The sequence below is a fragment of the Carassius gibelio genome, chromosome A1 (assembly GCF_023724105.1).
Source record: "Carassius gibelio isolate Cgi1373 ecotype wild population from Czech Republic chromosome A1, carGib1.2-hapl.c, whole genome shotgun sequence".
Classification (NCBI taxonomy): Eukaryota; Metazoa; Chordata; class Actinopteri; order Cypriniformes; family Cyprinidae; genus Carassius; species Carassius gibelio.
The window spans coordinates 25,695,177-25,716,054 of NC_068371.1; the positions used below are offsets into that span (position 1 = coordinate 25,695,177).

Genomic DNA, 20,878 nt, shown 5'->3' on the forward strand with positions numbered 1-20,878 from the left:
TGGTGTGTGTTTAAAACTGTTTCAGAGGAAGTTGTGGATTGTTGCACAGTGTTTGTTTACATAGGAATAGAGATTAAGGTTGAAAATGAAAGGAGAACAGCTGACGTTGCATGTTGAGGAGGATTTTATATATTCAAACACAAAACAGGACTGTGGATTTTCAGGTTCGTCTGGTCGAGTTTGGAGTGCTCTGTTCCCACAAACCAGGCAATTTCAGATTTCAGCTGTGCTGTGAGCTGTCATTAATGCTCTTTATCATAAATAAATATTGCCCCACAGAAAATAATAATAATAATAATAATAATAATACTAGCTAAATTGTGCAGGACACCAATGCTGATATGTGCATGGGAGCATGACATACTGTTATATCCTCATTGATAATTTAACATATTCACTCTGTCTGACTGCAAATGTAAACGATCCTTCAGGTTTTTTTCTTCTCTCAGATACACATGCCAATACAATACTCAGATTACCTCAACAAACCTCTTGTAACAGTTTGCCATAATAGGGATGCCAGTGTTTTCCTATTTTAGGCTTTGTAATCGTTGAACCGAAGCAATTTTTAATTAAGAATTTAATTATCAAAAATGCAGTTGATCAGCTGTTCCTAATTCATTTATGAAGACAATGAGGAATCAGATAATTTAAAGCACACATATTCATCATAGAAAAAAGTGTTCTTTGTTAAGTCTGCTGATAAGAAAATATATTTAGTCTTTTATCATTTTGTTCGTAGTATTTTACTTACAAAAAAATGCATTCTTACATTTTAAACTGCTTAAATGTAGTTATTGAAACTAATCACACTTTTAATTTTGATTATTTTCTCTTCTTTTCTTATTGTAAATTTGATTCCAAATTAAACAGTATAATAAATTATTTTAATTTCTGAAAGTTTGCTGGTTATGATGGTGGTGAGAAGATAAATGGAACTTCTGGTATTAATGTAATTCATACTGCAGTGACATCAGCATATGGGCCTGACAGACAGGTCTCTGGTCTCTGCTCTAAAGAGCAAGATCATGTTTGCGTGTGTGTGTGTGTGTGTGTGTGTACAGATGCTTTTATTTGAGAGTTCCATATGCATAGTCAGGCCCACATGAAATCTGCAGCCATATAACAGAAACATACATCTGCTGAACATCTGAAAAAGTCAACTTATGCAACATTAATTCCAGCTCAAATACGTTCATGCCCATTTTCAGTACAAACCAATAAGAGAAGTGATCTTCAATAAAAGTACCTCAGAACACTGCCATTTCAGTCAGCAACAGAGCACTCACACTCACTTAAACACTCCTTCACACTTAAGAGACATCACAATTACACCTCTATTCTGCCTTTCAACCTTCTTTTTCTTTCTCGCTCTGCTATCTGACACATTAATGTCACACATGGAAGTAACCAGTAACCATCTTTTCCTAGTATAACTTCCAAACCCCTCACTCTCAGGGCCCTTCGAATCTCCTGTCATCAGAAACATCGATATAGGGAAGCTTTTTATAATTATTTACGCACACTGCATACAAAAAATCAAGAGGGCCGCCTTGAAGAGAGAGTGAATCAAAGAGGAATGGACAAAAAAAATATGTGTGAGAAGGAAAAGCAAAGCATGCATGTTGGGAGGGCTCCAGAAGAGGGCCAGCCAAGAAAGAAATTAAAGTACAGCGATTATCTGGACCCAGAATTAGAAGCAGAGGGTTTTGGATTAATAAACATTTGAAACGCACCCCAGGGCCCTCACCGTCATTTATTACTCCACCATCTCCCATTAATGTGTGTGTTTTTTTTAATCAATTCCCATGATGTTTTAGGTAGATTTTATTAATTCTTGCTGGCAGGGTTTAATGAAAGATTGTCTGTATTTTTTTTCCCTCTTCCTTTCTCAATCCCTTCAATTTTGAATGTACTGATCCGGTGTTTTATTTCGGTCTTCTAATGACTGCATCATTGTTATCAGTATTTCAATAACAAAAGGTGGTCATCAATTAATTGACATCATCCCTTCCCCCAAATAAGTATCCCAATCTGACCTCTTAGCAGTACTCTTAAGCTTATCAACTTCCAAAACAAACCACCCCTCCTCACTAGCACACTGTACATACACACATTCAACTCAAATCATATACACATTCACAAAGATTTGATACTGCAGTATATCAGGCACCGATATTCAGCAGTGGCGATATTGCAAAATAAATGATATTTTATGAGTGCTTAAAAGACACAAAGAGTTACACAAAATAATGCAATGTAAATGTACAAAAATGTTCTTTCGCATTTCATTTTTTGCCTACATACTAAACAAATATTTCTGAAAACTGGAGTGTTTGTTTTGCAATTATTTTTAAATTGCAATAACATTTCACATATTTTTACTGTATTTTGAGCAAATAAATGCAGCCTTGTGAGCATATGAGACTATTTATTTATTTATTTATTTATTTATTAAATTTGATTTAATTTTACTGACCCCAAACTTTTACACGTTCATTTCACTGTAGTAAATTTCATTGTAATTAGAAAAATTATAACTAAAAAAGCAAACATTGTATAAGAAACATCACTAAATATTACATCAAAAATCTCCAGGAAGGCCTTTTGCGAAAAAAAATAAAATAAACTAAAAAAAACTGAATACAGGCCGCGTGAAACGGTCTCTCTCACACGGTCTCATGAAAGAGACCGCCGTCATGGCGTCTCCCGACAGTCCAGAAGGTGGAAAGGATTTGTGAATCCTGGGAAGATTAAGTGTATAGCTTAGTGCTTTGTGACCGCTAGTTTATACTTTTTTTAATTCTTTCTCTCCATCTCTCCCTCCTTCTCTCTTCCAATCCCTATGTGCCCACTCTCTCTCTCTCCAGGTAGACAACAGTAAGCTCACAGTCGGGTGGAGCCTGTGACGAGCGAGCTCTCCAATTGGTTGCCGTGTTGCGTTTCCCCGCGTCATGCGGACAGGATGGATGTGAAAGAACGCAGGCCCTACTGCTCACTGACCAAGAGCAGGAGAGAGAAAGAGCGCCGCTACACGGGCTCATCCGGCGACAGCGAGGACTGCCGCGTGCCCACCCAGAAGACCTACAGCTCCAGCGAGACGCTCAAGGCCTTCGACCACGACTCCTCACGCCTGCTGTACGGAGGCCATGTCAAAGAGATGGTCCACCGAGAGGCAGACGAGTACAGACGCCAAGGTGAGTCACCTGCCAATCCATTATGACTTCACCCAATTTAGAGGTCACATGTCATACGGCTTCAGAGCACATACTGAAAAAAAAAGAAAAGAAAAAATAACACATGCCTAAAATTACGACAAGAATGCACATTTGGATGGATCACATTCAAATAATAATATATGGGATGTACAGCTGTAATTATACATAATTATAGGAAATGAAGTTTGGTTTGGCACAACCGCATGCTTTCTCTGAGAAAACATTTACTTACTTTTGATTGAAAAATGAAGCAGATTCAAAACAGATTAGACAGATTTACGCGCACATACTCGCTCTGATACTTCTCTAGTCGACAGAGCGAGGAAATAAAACATTTCCTCTGATTAGTGCGATCCAAAGCCCTCGACCCGGCCTCTCATTTTCAGATCCAAAGTTTCCCTTATAACAAATGCCCATGTGTCCCATTGGCAATAATGAATGGCACCATAAAAAACATAAACAGCATTATTGCGCGGTTCTGATGTTTGCAATGTGCCTTGGTCGGTCACGGTTTTATTACTAATTATGAGCACAGAGGGTCCGCAAACACTCGCACAGCCTCACTTTTATAAAGTCCCGCACATTCATTGAGTTTTGTTGTTGTTTTTCTTTTTGTTTCTTCTGCATGTAAGGCTTCATCAAAATACACAGCAGTGAAGGTGAGTTGTGTGCTGTGGATATAGCGCATATGTAGATTTGAGTCAAACGTTTTTTTCCCCTAGGTGTTGTGCTTGTCTGTGTTGAGATAGAGGTTAGCACTGCTTGTTTGTGTGCCCTTAACATAAGTGTTGTGTTAAGCTGAAGGTCAGCCTAGCTGTTATCAGTCACTGGAGTGCTAGAGGCTCTGTCTGTTGAGTGTGTTTATTTTAGAAAGCACAGGAAGTGACACCAGAATACAGTAGGGGGTAAAGGAGCAGCCTGCCTCCAACCATTATGCAGGGTAGCCCACTCTATCACAGAGAGAGTAAAGGGGGGGAGTAAAGGCGCTCACAGATGTAGTGCAGACACCGTTGTGCTCTTGGGAGACTGCATTTGGGCCTCAACACGGTCTTCAACACTCTCCCCATAATCACCCTTCCGCAGACGTCACCCTAACCCAGTCCCGAGCCCTAACCTTGGCACGCAACTGCGTTCGTCATGAAACTAATTCCTCCCGTGTGATATACTTTTAGCCTTTAGACCATTGCAGAAAGCAATACCTAGATAATTAATTTGTGGAATAGAAAGGACCAGGCAGGCAAACTGAAATTGGTAATTAGCCATTACACAACAATGGCAGATTGGAATTACTGAGATCTGAAATAACGGAGCCTTGCTGGGAAGTGCTGCCATTCAGTTCCATTACAAAGTTCCGTAAAGGTCATTAACAGTTCATTGATTGCTTTCAAACTCAAATTAACACTTCATAAATATTTGAGCAGAAAAGCCATAATTGCTCAATAATCTTATCCTGTAAAAATTCATCTACACTAATTGGTAATTTGGAATTTATATGATTTTAACTGGACTTCGGTGGAACCCCGAAAATTTATGTAGTTAATAGCCCTTATTAATATATTTTAATGCAGGGGATCAATGTTTTATTTTTTTTATTATTATTTTTTTTTTCATCAGCCTAATAAAATACGCGGCTCTTTGCAGAGATTGTTTTAACATGACATTCTGTGGATTAAAATAATAAATCACTTACATGTGAAAACTCTATTAGGTTATTAGGTATATTTCATAAAATACTTAAGAATTAGTTTGAATCATTTCCAAGATAGATTTGATTTAAATCAATTGATTAGATTTTTTTCAGAAAGAAATGCATTTCAGAAAACATTTTGAAATCATTTGAAAAGGTTTCTTTGAGTCATAACCATTAAAACTTATGAGGATGTGGTTGCTAACGACTAAATAAATGATCCGTTTAAAGACCAATATGTTTCCGCAATATATATGGTTCTCAGTAAATGTTAGGAAGGTTTTTTTTCTTCTTCTGGTACTGCGGTTTTTCAGGCCTCAGTGTTTTTGGAGCTGCGCACACCTATCACCATGGCAGATAAGCTCCCTCCGTGGAATGCAGTCTGCTCCGCGGACTAATTCTACAGAATACAGATTTTGGAAATCATTGGATCCAGACAAAAAGAACGGGAAATGAATTCTAAGTCATGGCGGCTGCTAGGTTGAAAGTCCTTTCACATTGTCTAATGTGAAGATACATTTTTGTTTGGATTTAATGGCCTGTAAAATAATAAGTTATTTTTAAATAACTGTAAAATAATGTTTATTTTTACATGGATTCATTTGTATAATGTTTTAGTGTTGTGTGTTTTATTTTCCATTTTATTTATGTATTATGTATAAATATTTTGGGTTGTTGGTTGTTTTATGAACATTTTTGTTTTTGTTTGTTTGTGTGTGTTGTGTGTTCGTTTGCTTATGCAGTGCTAGTTAAATAATAAAAAAATATATATTACATTTGCATATGTTGTGCATTTATTTTTCACATTTTAGCATATTATACATAATTTTATTTACATATTGAAGTAAAGGTGATTACTCCATCATATAGTATGTATTCATTTTCCACTTTTTTTGTTCTTAGTTATTCTTATTTGTAGAATGAAAATGTGTCCGTAATTAAAATGCAATTAATCTGTAAAAATGTAATTCTTCAAAAGTGATGTTTCGTATGTATTCATAATCAGCATAGTATTAGCATTATCAATTTAATTAGTAGTATATAATAATATATAAAACAACAGTGCATTTCACTTTGTAGATGTATTTTCTAATTGTACATTCGTTTGAGGAATTTTTTTTTTCTCAAATATATATTTTAATACGACTTTTTTTTTTTTTTTTAGTGGTAGTCATCTTGCCTTTGAAGTCAGATATTAACAGCCTGGAGACATTTCTGAAATCATCATCCAGATTTAAAGTGCTGAACGTACCAGTTTGACTACTAACACACTATGGCATGATGAAGTTATCATCGAGTCTGTACCACATTTCCCTTTACATTCTGTGTGTGTGTGTTTCTGTCTGTATGAAACTGAATTTATTAACAAACTTCAAGCTCAATCATTTCACTGCTAAAGTAATTTGATTTTAATTGCAAACTGATCTAATGATTAGACGAGTGAAGACAGCAGCATGCTAGAGCTTTTTGTATTATTATTATTATTATCACCTTCATTGTGCAAACTAAGTCTTACAATAAAATATGACAGATTTGATTTCAGAAAATGAAATATAAATTGTGATTTTGGCTGTGCCGGCTTGACACGGATATTATAAATAATCCTTCATTCCAGTAGTGGTTTTCCCTCAGTTTGAGACTATGCACAGCCCAAGAGACTGCAATCAGTTCATTAAAACATTTTTAAAGCGTGTGTAAATGGCTGTTTAGACATGTTGCCAACGTGTTCCCTCTCACGGCTAATTGCTGCCGTTTATCTGCATCTTTCCAAAATACATGTAGAAGGTGCACAGAGAAAACATCATCAGTCTCACTGTGAAACATGTTTTTCAAGCTCATTTTCGAGCTCACTTAGCACAACTAGGGCTGCCAGGAAACATACATGGTGCTACAGGATAACAATTAGTCAAGTGACAGCCCACCGTTCTCAGCCAAAATACTTAAATTCTGAATAAATAAAAACATAGGAGCAGAAATGTATATTTTCTGAGAGTTCCACACTTTGGTTGTTCTCTATATTTTTTTTATTTTTTCCTTTCCGTTATTACTTGCCAACATTTTTGTGATTGTTAAGATTTCACCCAATGCTTGCTTGATTTCTTTCTTTCTTTTTTAGTTTTCCCCTCTTTTCTGTATTGTCATTAGGTGATCTTGTATACACATCAGAGTCATTCACCAGAAAGAGAAATTCTGGTAACTTGGGATTATACTTGTAGTACCAAAACCGATAAGGACTCACATGTGCAATGTATTGTTGGTCTTCGGGGGAACAGACTACTAAATCTGCGGATATTTGACTGTCTGATGAGATTTGATAGTCTCTTTGTTCCACACATAGGGTGTTAGTTTGCCTTTTGTATAGTGTGAGTGAATTGTTTACAGAAGCTTTCCTTTCTGTCTGGCTTTTGGGTCAGTTGATACAATCTCTCATGACAAAAATACAAAAGAAAAAAATGATTGCGGTATCAATTCACAGCTTTATTTTTCTTTTCTCTTCCCCTTTCTTTTGAGCCGTGGATCTTTTCCTTGCTCGATACTTCCCAAAAGGCTCCCCAGATGCCAGCAAGGCCCATTTACTTGTCAGCTTGTGTTTTAGTAACACTCTATGGGCTCTTCCCATCCCACAGAACAGGCCAAAAAAACATACCTGAGCTTCCCCTGTCCACACACACACATGTAAAAGAGACCACTCTGTACTCACATTGAGGACCACTCACCATGATGTCCAGCCCGCCAGAGATATTGAGCCCTCTTAGGATTTTCTCAGTCCCTCCAGTGAGGACAAACACACTTTTATCATGCTCATATACTTAAAGTGGTCTGTGTGTGTGTTAGAAAGGAGCATCTAGTGGATGCATTCAGGGAATTGAAGAATTGTAGTTTATTTGTCATTCTCTTGATACTATAAGTGCACATGGCAGAAATAATCGCAGAAAACAGCAGTCAGACTTCAAAATAGAACTTTAAATGGGCTCTTTTTAGTGTCTCTTTGATTGATTGTTTCCTCTGCATAACTAGGGCATGTGGAATGTGTCTTACTGTGTTTGAAACGGTTGCTGCATTATAAATGTGTGTGTTAGTGTGTGTATGTGTGTGCGTGCATTGTTTGTGTGTGCGCGTACACGTGTGCATGTGCATCTACAGTAATTACAATAATTTATAGGTAATTTAGATTCATAGGGGTAGACTGACAGGGTGCAAAAGCTTTTTATTATTATTATTATTATTACTTTTATATATATATATATATATATATATATATATATATATATATATATATATATATATATATATATATATATATATATATATATACACATTTATTATTTTCATATTTTCATATACACCCACTACAGTTCAAAATTTTTAATTTGGTACAATTATTTAATGTTTTTAGAAGTCATCTCGTGTGCTCAACAATGCTGCATTGATTGGCATTTAGACAAATACAGTGAAAACAGAACACTTGTGAAGTAATACTGCCGTTTTAAATAACTGTTGGTAACACTTTAGAATAAGGTTCCATTAGTTAATGTTAGTTAATGTATTAATTAACATGAACAAACAATGAATAATACATTTATTACTGTATTTATTCATCTTCGTTAATGTTAGTTAATGAAAATACAGTTATTCATTGTTAGTTCATGGTAATTCACAGTGCATTAACTAATGTTAACAAGCACGACTTTTGATTTAAATAATGCATTAGTAAATGTTGAAATTAACATGAACTAAGACTTATAAATGCTGTAGAAGGATTGTTCTTGCTTAGTTCATGTTAACGAACGTAGTTAACTAACATTAACTAATGGAACCTTATTCTAAAGTGTTACCTAACTGTTTTCTAATTTAATGTATTTTAAATGAAAATATGTTCTATATATTTTCTATTTTAATTTATATAAAAAAAACAATATATATATATATATATATATATATATATATATATATATATATATATATATATATATATATATATATATAATCTGCATCCATTTATCCAGTCTTTATTGTCAGAATTATTATTCATTATCATTATCCTTCAGAAATTATTTTATTTCAAATATTTTGAAAATCAGATTTGAAAACAGTAATGCTGCTTAATATTTTTGTGTTCAAAAGTAAAGCATTTATTTGAAATAGAACATTTCACCATTATGAATGTCACTTTTGATGAATTGAATTCATCTTTGCTGAATAAATGTATTACTTTCTTACCCTAAACATTTGAGCGGTGTGAGTGTGTGTATGTCTATATGTATATTTCTAAGGTTTGAAAGAATTGAACAATTAATATAAGAATGGTAAAAGATGTAGCATACACACTGATATTTTCTTTTCTTTCTTTCTTTCATAGCAATTAACCTCACATATTACATTGCATTTTTTAATGGTACAATTCAGTTGCTGAAAAAGGATTTTATTTACTCACCAATGCAATTTTTATTCACATTTGGCACCTGCAGATTGTATGCAGCGGATCATGTTTTGTAGATATATGCTGAATTAGTTTGTTTCTTTTACAGGGCAGAACTTTAACCTGAGGCAGCTGGGAATATGTGAGCCAGCCACACGCCGTGGCCTGGCCTTCTGCGCAGAGATGGGCCTCCCCCACCGCGGCTTCTCCATTGGCGCAGGCTCAGACGTGGACACTGAGAACGAGGGGGTGATGTCACCGGAACGTGCCATGCGCCTCTGGGGCAGGGGTGTGAAGTCTGGCCGCAACTCCTGCTTGTCCAGCCGCTCAAACTCAGTCCTGACCTTGACCGACACAGAGCACGAGAACAAATCAGACAGTGAGAACGGTGAGTGGAGCCACACTAGGGCCGCATTCGGCCTCTTAGTCCTGATCCAGCTATAGCTTGAACTGACAAATTCTCTAAAATCCAGCTTAAGCTGATACCTCTGTTTTGGATCATGGTAACTGGTTTCTAGCTGGTCTGAGACGGTCATTAGCCATCTTGGACCAACAACAATCAAGCTTCCAGTGAAGCTTAAGGTGCTCAAGCTGGTTTTTGGAAAATGCGAGTGTTCAAATGAGCAGTTTGAACCGGCTAGAAATCGGCTACGATATTCCAAACCTAAGATGGATTTTCCAACATAGTGGACCATATAAACAAAATTATTTATAGATTATGCACATCTCTCTTGCACGATATTACCATTAATACACTCTTTTGACTTTTATCATAACTGGCCGCAGAGTGAGTCAATAACTAGCAGAATGAAGTCAATACATCCGCAGTCACCCTTTCTCTTTATACTCGTACCACCGCGTCTGCAGCCCCGAGGGGACCCTCCAGCGGCCCAATCAAAGGTCCGTCTTTGTGTCGGGCTCTAGGAGACCTTACCTAGCCATCGTTGGAATGCTCCGCTCGCATGAGCGAACACACACAATGGCTGGGTTAACAGGCCCCAGCGGTTTGAAGTGCAAATTTGATCATGCTTGAAACCTGGAGAAGTGATGGAAGTGATGATCTCTCTCCCCCTCTCTCCCCCCCTCTCTTTCTCTCTCTCTCTCCTCGCTCATTCCCACTAAGCAGCTGTGATGGTTCAAAGAATGCTCAGGTGACAGGCTTCCTCTGGGCCTCTGCGCCACACTTCCGCTGCCACTCTCCCAGAGCGGGGCTTCGGCCGGGGGGAGATGTCATCACGGCCTCACATGCTTTTTTGATTATATTTTTATTCACACTAAAATCCCTCAGATTTGTTTCTTGTTGTTCTTTTCAGGTCCAATTGAGAATGAAATGGGGGAGTTTTTATTTTTTTTGCCTCTCTCTTTTTCCTCATGAATTGAATTGAGAATTGAAGCTGCTGACAATGAGGTAAAGGACAGCCTTTTTGAAGGAAAGGGAGAAAATGAAGCCAATGAAGAGCTGAATCATTCATTATCTTCCCTGCACACTCTCCTGTTACTTATTCTCATTTATTAATATTCTTTCTACTAACAGGTGTTGTGTGCAAATAACCTTTAAGAAGATCTTATCTAATCACTTTCATTAAAACCTTTTGTCTTAATTAAGGAAAGCAAAATGCTGAGTGTGTTGGATTGTTATATTGTGTGGGGTGACTCTCATATCTTTGATGACCAGAGCAACTCACTGTTCCTTAGGGAGCATATTCTGCGGATTTTTATATACTTTCCTTAATGTAGTTCATATTTGTGAAAGAAGCCCTGTATTTATCTCAGATTTATATAAAAAATGAGAGGAGAACATTTTGCTAAGTTAACCATGACATGCTCTAACCCAAATAGGGGGACCCTGCAAATGTCCAAGAGGGCCTCAAAATGACTTAAATGTAATATAGGATGAAACAACTAAAAAACTGCATATTTCTTATTTTATTTTAATAAAGTGAAGAACCAAAATTCCCACAGTCTTGGAAAACCAGTATGAATGAGGAAGCCTCATTTTAGACTCGTTTTAAAAGTATGGTTTTTATACCTGGGGAAATCATGCAAAGTAATAACTTTTTATGACTCTATGGGCACTTTTATAATGAATTTATGCTCCACCCTGCCTCATCTGTCAGGCGGATCAGTAGGTTTTGGAACATAGCATTTGTTTAGAATTATTTTTATTTGATTTGATTTTGCACAAGTGTTAACGTGTAACATAAGTGCATGTGGGTTTTGTCCTAATTGTCTCAGTGAATTGTGGCATACGTTGCAGTTGATGAGGCTTATTTCCTTACAAGAGACAGCTGCAGACAATGTTAGTGAGCCCATGAGGAGAAAATAAAAAGAATATTTTCTTTCATTCCTTGACATGTTTCAGAAGATCTTTGGTGTTTACTTCAGCTACCGTTTCCCTCCAAGTCGTGCCCTCCTGACATAAATGTTGTAAAAAGCTTTCTCCAGCCATACCAAAAGATTTCCTGTTTACATGTGCCTGGCGTCACCATGGAAGAAAGTGTGTCCAAATGATTGACACACTGTTTGGCTTTTTTCGGCCTATTCCCCTGACTCCCCTCTCTACCGAATTCAAGATGCAGTCATTTGTGGCTTTCAAGATTTTTCTGCTTGTCGCCTCAGAGCTTGATTGTGTTTGTGCAGATAAGCCGTCGTTCCTCGTGACACTGCCTTTTGACTTCAAACGCAATGGAGGTTAATTCCATTTGGGGAAAAAGCGGGATTTGTCAACCAGAATCTGAGAGTGGAAGTGAAAGAAGTGTGTGTAGCACTGCAAGACACGGTACTACTGAAAGGATCTCAATTCTGGTCCCACGTTTCCAAGTTCACCCTTAAACTCTATTACTGAGTACACTGAGAGAGACTCTCGGCTCAGCATAGAGAGCGGTCGCAATGCTTGCTCTCGCTCTTTGGACTTAATATCCTGTAATGGAGAAGGGGTCGGATGAAACACCTGAACACAATGTGTTCCGCTGCAGCAGAGAAGAAGGGAGAGGGAAAAAGGAAAGGAGAGGGTGAGTGAGAGATGGCCACTAACAAAGGAGGGATATTTTGTCCTCCGTCTCCTGGGGACATTTGAGCCAGGGATGCGCTTCAGCGCATGCCCACCCGTGTCTCCCTCTTCCTGGGTCACTGGACACCTGCTCACTCCCCTGAAGGGAGCGGATGAAAGGAGAGGGAAAGACACACACACGCACACACAAACACAAGCAATATTCTTTCTTTCATTTTTTCTTACTTTCTTTGTAGTAATGAACTGTTAAATGTATGCATGTATAATAATAATATTAATCATAAATAGTTGTTGTTATTTAATTTTATTTTGCATGTCTATTTTTATGGCTATATTCACTACTTCAGAAGTTTGGGGTCGATAAGATATTATTAATGTATTTGAATCTCTTATGCTTGCCAAGGCTGCATCCATTTGATTGAAAGCACAGCAAAAACTAATTGTGAAATATTATTACATATTAGTATACCTGTTTTCTATATTAACTACCTTCTACAGGCACCTTGGCAATTGAATCGCCATTTGCTAGTACATTTTTTAGTTTACTCGCCAGACTAATATATATATATATATATATATGCTTGACTGACTGATGTTAAGAGTGTATTTTCAGATATTTAAAACCAGTTTTAAATATCTGAAAGTACACTCTTAACATCAGTCTGTCAAGCATTATTATATGATAATCAGGTATTATTTAATGATAGAACTTTAGTAATGAGAATTAAAACTTGATAACAATGTATTAATGCATATTAGTCATTTTAACTGAACTGACTGGTGGTGGTGCTTTTTGGTCATAAAAATACTGATAAGATAATAATGATATGAATTATACTAATAAGAACACTATAATAATCACTAAGGATTAATAAGCTGCTGGATTCATGAAGATTAATCATGTTTTTTGCTTTCGCTCGATTTGCTGAAATCAAAACAGGGATGAAAATAGGTGAGCTACAGCCAATGAGATGTCTTTTGCATATTAGCTCTGCCCACTAGCGGAAACACGGCAATTCTGAAACTGAGGAATTTCAAAAGAACACTGTTATTTTGACAAGAAAATACAACAAAGAATACCGTTTACATGTAGCGCGTCAATACTCTCTCTCTCTCTCTCTCTCTCTGTGCATGTGTGAGAGAAAGTGACGTCAGGGTGCGCGCCTTCACACTAGAGTTTATGTTAAAGTCAAATAGGTGCGCTTTTGCATCCATTCAGATGAGTAGAAAAATATCACAGATTAGTTGACAGTGAAAAACTCAGTCAGAGAGTGTTCGGCGAGTGAAAATATATATCTGTGCTAAATTTATACTTAGCTTCCAACTCACACACTGGCGAGAAAAATCTGGGAATTTATTAGCCATTGGCTAATATTTGAGGTCATTCAGTCGCCAGAGTGAAGATTTAGTCGCATATGCGAATGATTTACTCAAATTTCTTAATTTGTATACCTTATCCATGTTTTATATATAATCAAAAACAGGATAGATCACTTTTAAGTAAAAACTTTTTGTTTTGTATTCTGAATAATCATGATTGCTATTTATGTAATCAATATTAAACAAAAGAATACAACAGAAAATGCTTTACCACCTCTGTCATTTGCAGTCATCTTGCCATGACATGACAACTGCTCCTCTGTCTGGATCTGTTTTTGAGCTTCTTTGAAGCACCTCTCTATTTCTTTCTCACTCACTCACTCACTCACTCACTCACTCACTCTCTCAATCACTCACTTTCACACACACACACACACACACACACACACACATCTGTGCACTACAGGAGGTTCAGGAGAAGAGGGATAGAGAAGGGGGAGAACCCTAACTACGAGAGAAAGAACCGTAGATCTCGACTTACTATTCAGGTTCTCATTACCATTGCTCCCCGAATGAGGTTTTAATGTGTCTCTGTTTTGATTTGGGTTATTTCATTATTTTGGCTAGCTTTAATCAAAAATTGCACAGCAGATATGAGAGAGCTTGCCCTGCTGTGAAGCAGTTGCACTGCCATTATTAGTCCATGTACCCGGCTAAGGGAGAGAATGTTCCAGAAATAACATCTAAACTCGTCCCATTTTTTAAGAGGCTGTGAAGCTAAATCAAAGAATTTGACAGGAGAGAAGCAGGAAGTTCTCCGTCCTGACACTTTTTTTTTTTTTCCTGACTGGAATGCCTCACTTGAATGCATTTGAGACCCATTTGGTTTGGGTCAAGAGCTTACATTCTGTGTGTGTGTGTGTGTGTGTGTGTGTGCGTGGCTTGTAAATCCACTGAATTTTCTCAGCAGTAGTGACCAACGGTCAAGCCACATTTATCGTGTCAGGACATTCTCAAGCACTCTTTTCTATTACTTGAATTGCCATAAGCACCAGAAGTCTGTTGATGTTTTGCTGAATCATAGGAGGTGATAGAGACCTCTGGGTTTGATTTTCTGCTTGGTGGAGTGAAGTGTCCACCTCCATTCCATTATGTTTTATATAAAGAGGGTCATAGGCGTCAGCTTAATGAGATTAAGAAAAATGTGTCAACAATAATGCAAATCCTGTAAGAATCTTAACCAGCTTACACCAGCACAGCAGTTCAGGGCACGGAAATGCCTTCATGGAGGCTGTCTGGTATACTGTAGGTGTAAACACACACACACACACATAAAAATTACAGCATGCAAAATTGTGTGCTAATAAAGAACACATCCAAATACGCTCTAGCATGTTGCAATTTAAAAACACACTCATCTAATTACTTCAGGTAACTTTACAAAAGTGCTTAATAAGCAATTAGATGAGAACTAAAGCCTTTTATCTTTGGAGTGTCTTAATGTATCTAATATATGTAGTTTAATGCATCCATGCTTCCTTTTTAGCAGGCTAATGCTTTTTCAGACAGGACCGCTTTAATTGGATGTATGATTAAATGGGCTATAGAGAGATAAATATGTTCAAAAAGTCTGAGTTTTAACAATAACCAGGTGCTGAATATGTCTGCAGAGAGAAAAAGATTCAGAGTTCGAGTGCAGAAAAAGGCCAAGCATGTTTTGTATTATAAAATGAGTTACTTATACGAGGGTTTTGACATTCGTGTTGCGGCAGAGTGAAAAGCAATGATTTTGTTGTTTCTTTCAGTTTTAAGTGCTCTGAGGTTCTGCAGGCCACACGGAGGGGGCGTACGGAGTTACTGATATCAGTGTTTTAACATAGAAGCCTGGCACAGGAAGATACGGGCTGATGGTGATGGGAACGGGCTGTTTGGAAAGATTGCAGAAGAAAAGAACGCCATTGCGCAACGATTGCACCACCAATAAGTTACATTGAGCCAGACCACTGATGTGCATGGCGCATAAATACACATAATAGACCTGTGAAAGAGCATGGTGACTGATGATTGTTTACACTTGAAAATTCACATAATTTAATAACGACAGGTGAGAAAACCACAAATGAAACATTTATGTACATGCCACAAAGATGACACACAGACACTTTGCGTTTGTTCTGGTGTTGTAAATGTGTGGGATTGATAAGTATTCATTATGACATTTATCTTGCTAATGGAAAGAGCATATTTCATTATTTTTATTCCAGCTGGAAATTTCTCTGGGATTTTTTTTTCTTTCTTACAGTCAAGCCATTTATTAACATGACAGGAACCCATAGAAATAACTAGGCAGAGAATTACAGGTAGTATATCCTACAAAATCAATCAATCTCTTTCTTGCCTTTTTTACACTGCAACATAAATAAATAATAACTAAATTAAAAATAAATAAATAAATAAATAACACACACACAGAAACTGCTTCTGAAGCACACCATTTAGCGCAGTAATATGTATTAGTTATTAATAAATAAATAAAAAGATTTGTGAACATGTTCTTTATTTGCAAATATCATTTTATTTATTAGTGAATTATTTCATTTTTGTGAAACTCTAAGAGGTATTTGTGGATCTCATTCTGTTTATTTGTCAATATGTAATTTATTAATTTTTTTTTTTTTTTTTTTTGGATCATAATCTATTTTGATTTGGAATTACGCAACAATTCTATGTCCATTATGTCATGACAGGAGCAAAGTTTAAGTCTGCACTGATCCTGCAACAGAACTAAGGCAGCAGTAGTTTTGGAGGTGAGTCAGAGTAGTGTATTTATAATAGAGATTTTATGTGGCATTGTATCTTCAATTGGCTTTATGAATACACTTTCTGAAAGCAAAGCTTTACATAGTCCGCTTGTGTCTTCCAGTATCTCAATTTTCGTTCCCTCCAGGCTCATTTCTTGCAATGTTCCAGTTGTTTAGCAAGCCAGCTAGTGGACACATTTTTGGAAAACAAACTTTTGCCTTCTGGCTTGAAACTACAATCTATCCAGTCGTACAGCTAGCTGTTGCTTAACTGGTCCGAAAGCCCACAAAGACATGAAAGAAAAGAAAGCAACACAAAAGAATGCCTACAGTTTGATTTCATCCCATGCCATGGCTGAATGGCCACGGTTTTGTGGCATCTCCGGAGGCTAAACTGAGACGCATTGTTTTCCCGTGAGGGTCGTGAACTCACCTCGGCAGTGTAACAACAGTGTGTGTGTCTGTTTTGTAAGAAGGATGAGCTATCAGCAGCTCACTCAAACACCCTTATCGCTATAACAGAGTGTGTTTACTGAGAAACACTACACTTCATAAGGGCCCTGTGGCTGCAATTCCAGTGTGTGCGTGTGTGCTGGATTTCTGTAAATGCAGGTAGTTGGAAGAGTTACAATAAAGTAAACTTACATAATATGTGACTTGCATGCACAGGCATCATGTTAACATTCACTAGAAGATTTTTCTTTCTTTTTTTAAATGTAGAAAATAGAATGTCATCTCAGTGCTGATGGTCTGTATTCAGTATACTTAACATACACTCATGTCAAGCCTGTAATTTCCACACACCTCATTATCTTGAGGTCCCCATACATCGTCACTGTTAAAATGCAAATATTTAAATATATTTCATCACCTGATCAGCCACTGTAACAAGATGATCCTGTCTAATAATAATTTCAAATTTCATTATAATAATGTCAAAGAGAAATTGCTACCAGGTTGATGATGGCTGAGTTATTAAATTAATTAAGTTAAATGAATTGTCTCTAAATCATTGGAATTGGAAAATCAAATTTTATTTATGTAAAGGTTTTTTTTAAATAGCCTTGTTATTCAGTAAGGAGGTGTTTTGACTTATTTTTTTGTCTAATGCGTTTCACTCCTATTTGTGACTTGAATATAAAAAGTAATTTCAAGTGCTTTTAATTTATCCTGTGTTTTTTTTTTCTCTGAGATGAGACATGTGTACTGCATATATATATGTATACAATTATATTGTACGTAACATAACATTATGTTATGTTATGTTATGTTATGTTATGTTATGTATTCATGGGGAAATATCATTCATATAGAGCATGAAGGCCTGTTCTGAATACCAGATTTGTGGCCAGTCAAAAATAACTATAACATACCAAAGTACTCATTCTCTCTTTCCTGCTCTCTTGGGCACAAGAGATGCAGACATATAACTGACATATATGGATTCAGTTTAAACTCAAGCGCTAATACAATGTAAAACACAGTTACCTACAGCTCTTTCTGAGAATAGGCCTGTGCAGCAGAGGGTTACTTCAAAGACATTACAATCTGTAGATATCAAGTGCCTACAAAGAAACAGCAGTCGACATCAACTTCATACTGCAGTTTCACATCCACTCGGCTCACAATACACAATACAACCCAATCATTATAAGACCACAAGTTGATTCTTGAGAACAGATGTAGCATGGGAAGGAAATACGGATAAATGTGGAGCGGTTAAAGGTCTTGAGTCAGGAAACATCAAATCATCTCTTCAGTCAGCGCACTGATTGATGGTCCTGATTAAGCCTTGTGTTTCTTTTCTTTGTTTCAACAGCTTTATAGTATTAGCTTCATTGTTAGGTATGTGATGTACACATAACCCTGTATTAGAAGCATTTAGAGTGTAAAGAGATGAGCAAGTAGCACTTTTAGTTGTTGTCCCTCGTTGTATATTTAACAGGACCTGCTCATGTGCAAACTAATCTCCATGCAGTGTATACATAGCAGTGTTGGCTGATAGAGTGCATGCTCTTATCTCAGTAAACCCGGCGTGAACGAGAAGCAGCTGTGTTCTGTTAGCACAAGAGTGTAGACCACTCAGACTGGTGTACGACCCTCCTTGCCCCCTTGTCTGCACCCCCCAGACTGGACGGATTACACACAGACCCTGCTAGATGCGCTAAGCCAAGCCTGGACACTGATAAAAGCTGCGCTTGTTTCATTTCTGTCCAGTGGTGGTGTCGTATAACCCTTTGGTCATTCCATCAGAGCAAACTGAATCCAGATCTGGACTCCAAACAAGCCCATGATACTTCGGTACTGGAAACCCGCATTCTGGCCCCCAGTGAAAAAAACGTGTTGTTTCCTTTTCCAAACACCTAGAGGTAAAAAAAGTGATCTGGGTTAAGTTAATTGCAGCTCGTAAAACCGAGTTTGAAATGAGCGCCATTATGGCAGAGATGCTATGAAGCCGCGCTGGCGGCGTAATGGCATTAACCGTGCTTTGTTACACTAGCATCATTAAAGACCACTTTTTCCACAGTGGCACTCTCCAGAGCTAGGCTTTGACTGACAGAGTGACAATTTCACGAGACGTGAGTGAGAGCCGCGCACAATGGGCCATGTTCAACCAGACTGTATAATCGAACATTAACAAGCCACTTTTATTCCACCCTAACCTGACGTTTGACATCAGTCTGCACACCGGACTCTGTTCAGATGTGCCTTGAATTGGTTATTCAGATCAGTTCAAATATTAGAACTCTGATATGGCCTATTTTCATTTGAACGGAGTCGATTTTGCAGAAGAGGAGTATATTTCCCTCTGCAATTCCAAATCACCTTTATAATTCGAACATCAAGTTTCTAACCTGAGAACTTCACCGAAAAGGTGGATCCTTTTGGTTTTCGCAGAAGAAGCAGATGATGTCAGCACTGGAGGGGACGTCTGAAAGGGATAAGAGAGAGATGGGGAAAGATGGCGAGATGGAGAAAGAGAAAAAGCCTCCAGCCATCTGCAAAGTATGGGCTTCCTCGCAGTAGTCCAGCAGATAAGCGCAATGGAAAAGGCCAGAAGGTTTCATTTACAGTGCATTTTTTTCATTCTTGCATTCTTATGCATACTGATTAGGGTTAATACTTATGTGGCTCCATGTCAGATTTTGGTCAGCGTGAAAAATGCAGATATGCAAATGCTCTGGACTCTTACAAGATTACAGAAACAGACAGGAACCTCCTAATCGGATCCTTGAATTCTGTTTTTTTGTGTGTGTTTGTGCGTTGTGAGTGTGTTGTCATTTTCTAGAGACACTTTTTTTTGTTGCATTTCAGGCTGTATGGAACAAATGCATAAAACATACTGTGTGCGTGGAGTATGTCAGTATAAAAGCCTGCACCAGCAACCCGTAATCCACATAACCAGACTAGGGATGCACTGATACAGTTTTTTACCAAAAATTATGAGTATCAGCTTTTAACGATACTTATCCTACACCAGCGCAGTTTAAAAAAATAAGATAAAAAATCAGTCTAGAGTTTCTATACCTCTGTGTGTTTACCTGATCATCACTGTTTTGTGTGTTAAACACAATCTACTAAGTATAGACAACTTAATTTTAAAGAAAAATAACAAAAAATAATCGTAATTTATAACAAAAAACTATTATAAACTAGGTTAGTGGATCATTCAGAAGTAAAGGTTACAAAAAAAAATCATAAGTGCACAATCATTTTATAAAATCTAACCATTTTGTGAAAAAACATTATTTTGTTAGGAACAAATAAGAGTGAAGAGTGAGTGTTGGACTAAATCTGGTTAAATGTTACACATTCATGTAAAACAAGTAAATATAATCATATATAAATATACATTTATTTTAAATATATAGCACAGTAATGAAGCAGGTACATATGATAGATATGATAGAACAAGAAAGGCTATTAATAAACTTAATATTATCTGAAAGGCTCCAATACAGAGCGGCACAAAGTGCTTATGTGCATCCCAAGCAACGCTTCACATAGAAAAGTTCAAAGTACAGATATATTGATCCGTAGTGTATTATATATGTGCTGAAGTTTAAGCCGTTTATTTTAACATTAATTTGTAATTTCAGTTACTGTGCACGTGAAGTAGAGTTTATTCATAGTGCTCTCTACTCCAGTGCTGTGGTCTAAAAGACATCCAGTAGAAAGTAACATGATTTAGAAATAGCACTAAACTAAGCAAGATAAAGTCATTTTATGCAAAACCATTGATCTTTATCTACAGATCTAGTAATGGGAACACTGAGCCATCTTGGATAGAGTTTTATCATCTTGACTGTCGTATTCGAACTCAACCCACAGTTTGAACGCTGAATGGAGGATGACAGACAGCCGCAGCAGAGAGAAGAGTTTACGTGAACCTGAATTTAGTGACTTAGAATATCAATCTGT

The 20,878-nt window shown here is 37.1% G+C and overlaps 1 protein-coding gene across 4 annotated transcripts in view; it reads left to right on the plus strand.

The window, feature by feature from the left end:
• The window catches only part of LOC128016610 (teneurin-3), a 281,615-nt gene that overhangs the window by 87,363 nt on the left and 173,374 nt on the right, over positions 1–20,878 (plus strand). For all 4 annotated transcript variants that reach the window (XM_052601266.1, XM_052601257.1, XM_052601279.1 and 1 more), the window contains exons 2-3: positions 2,871–3,197; positions 9,435–9,713. In XM_052601266.1, coding sequence (XP_052457226.1) covers positions 2,966–3,197; positions 9,435–9,713 — 511 coding nt within the window. In that variant the 5' untranslated portion in view covers positions 2,871–2,965. The remainder of the gene's footprint in view (positions 1–2,870; positions 3,198–9,434; positions 9,714–20,878) is intronic.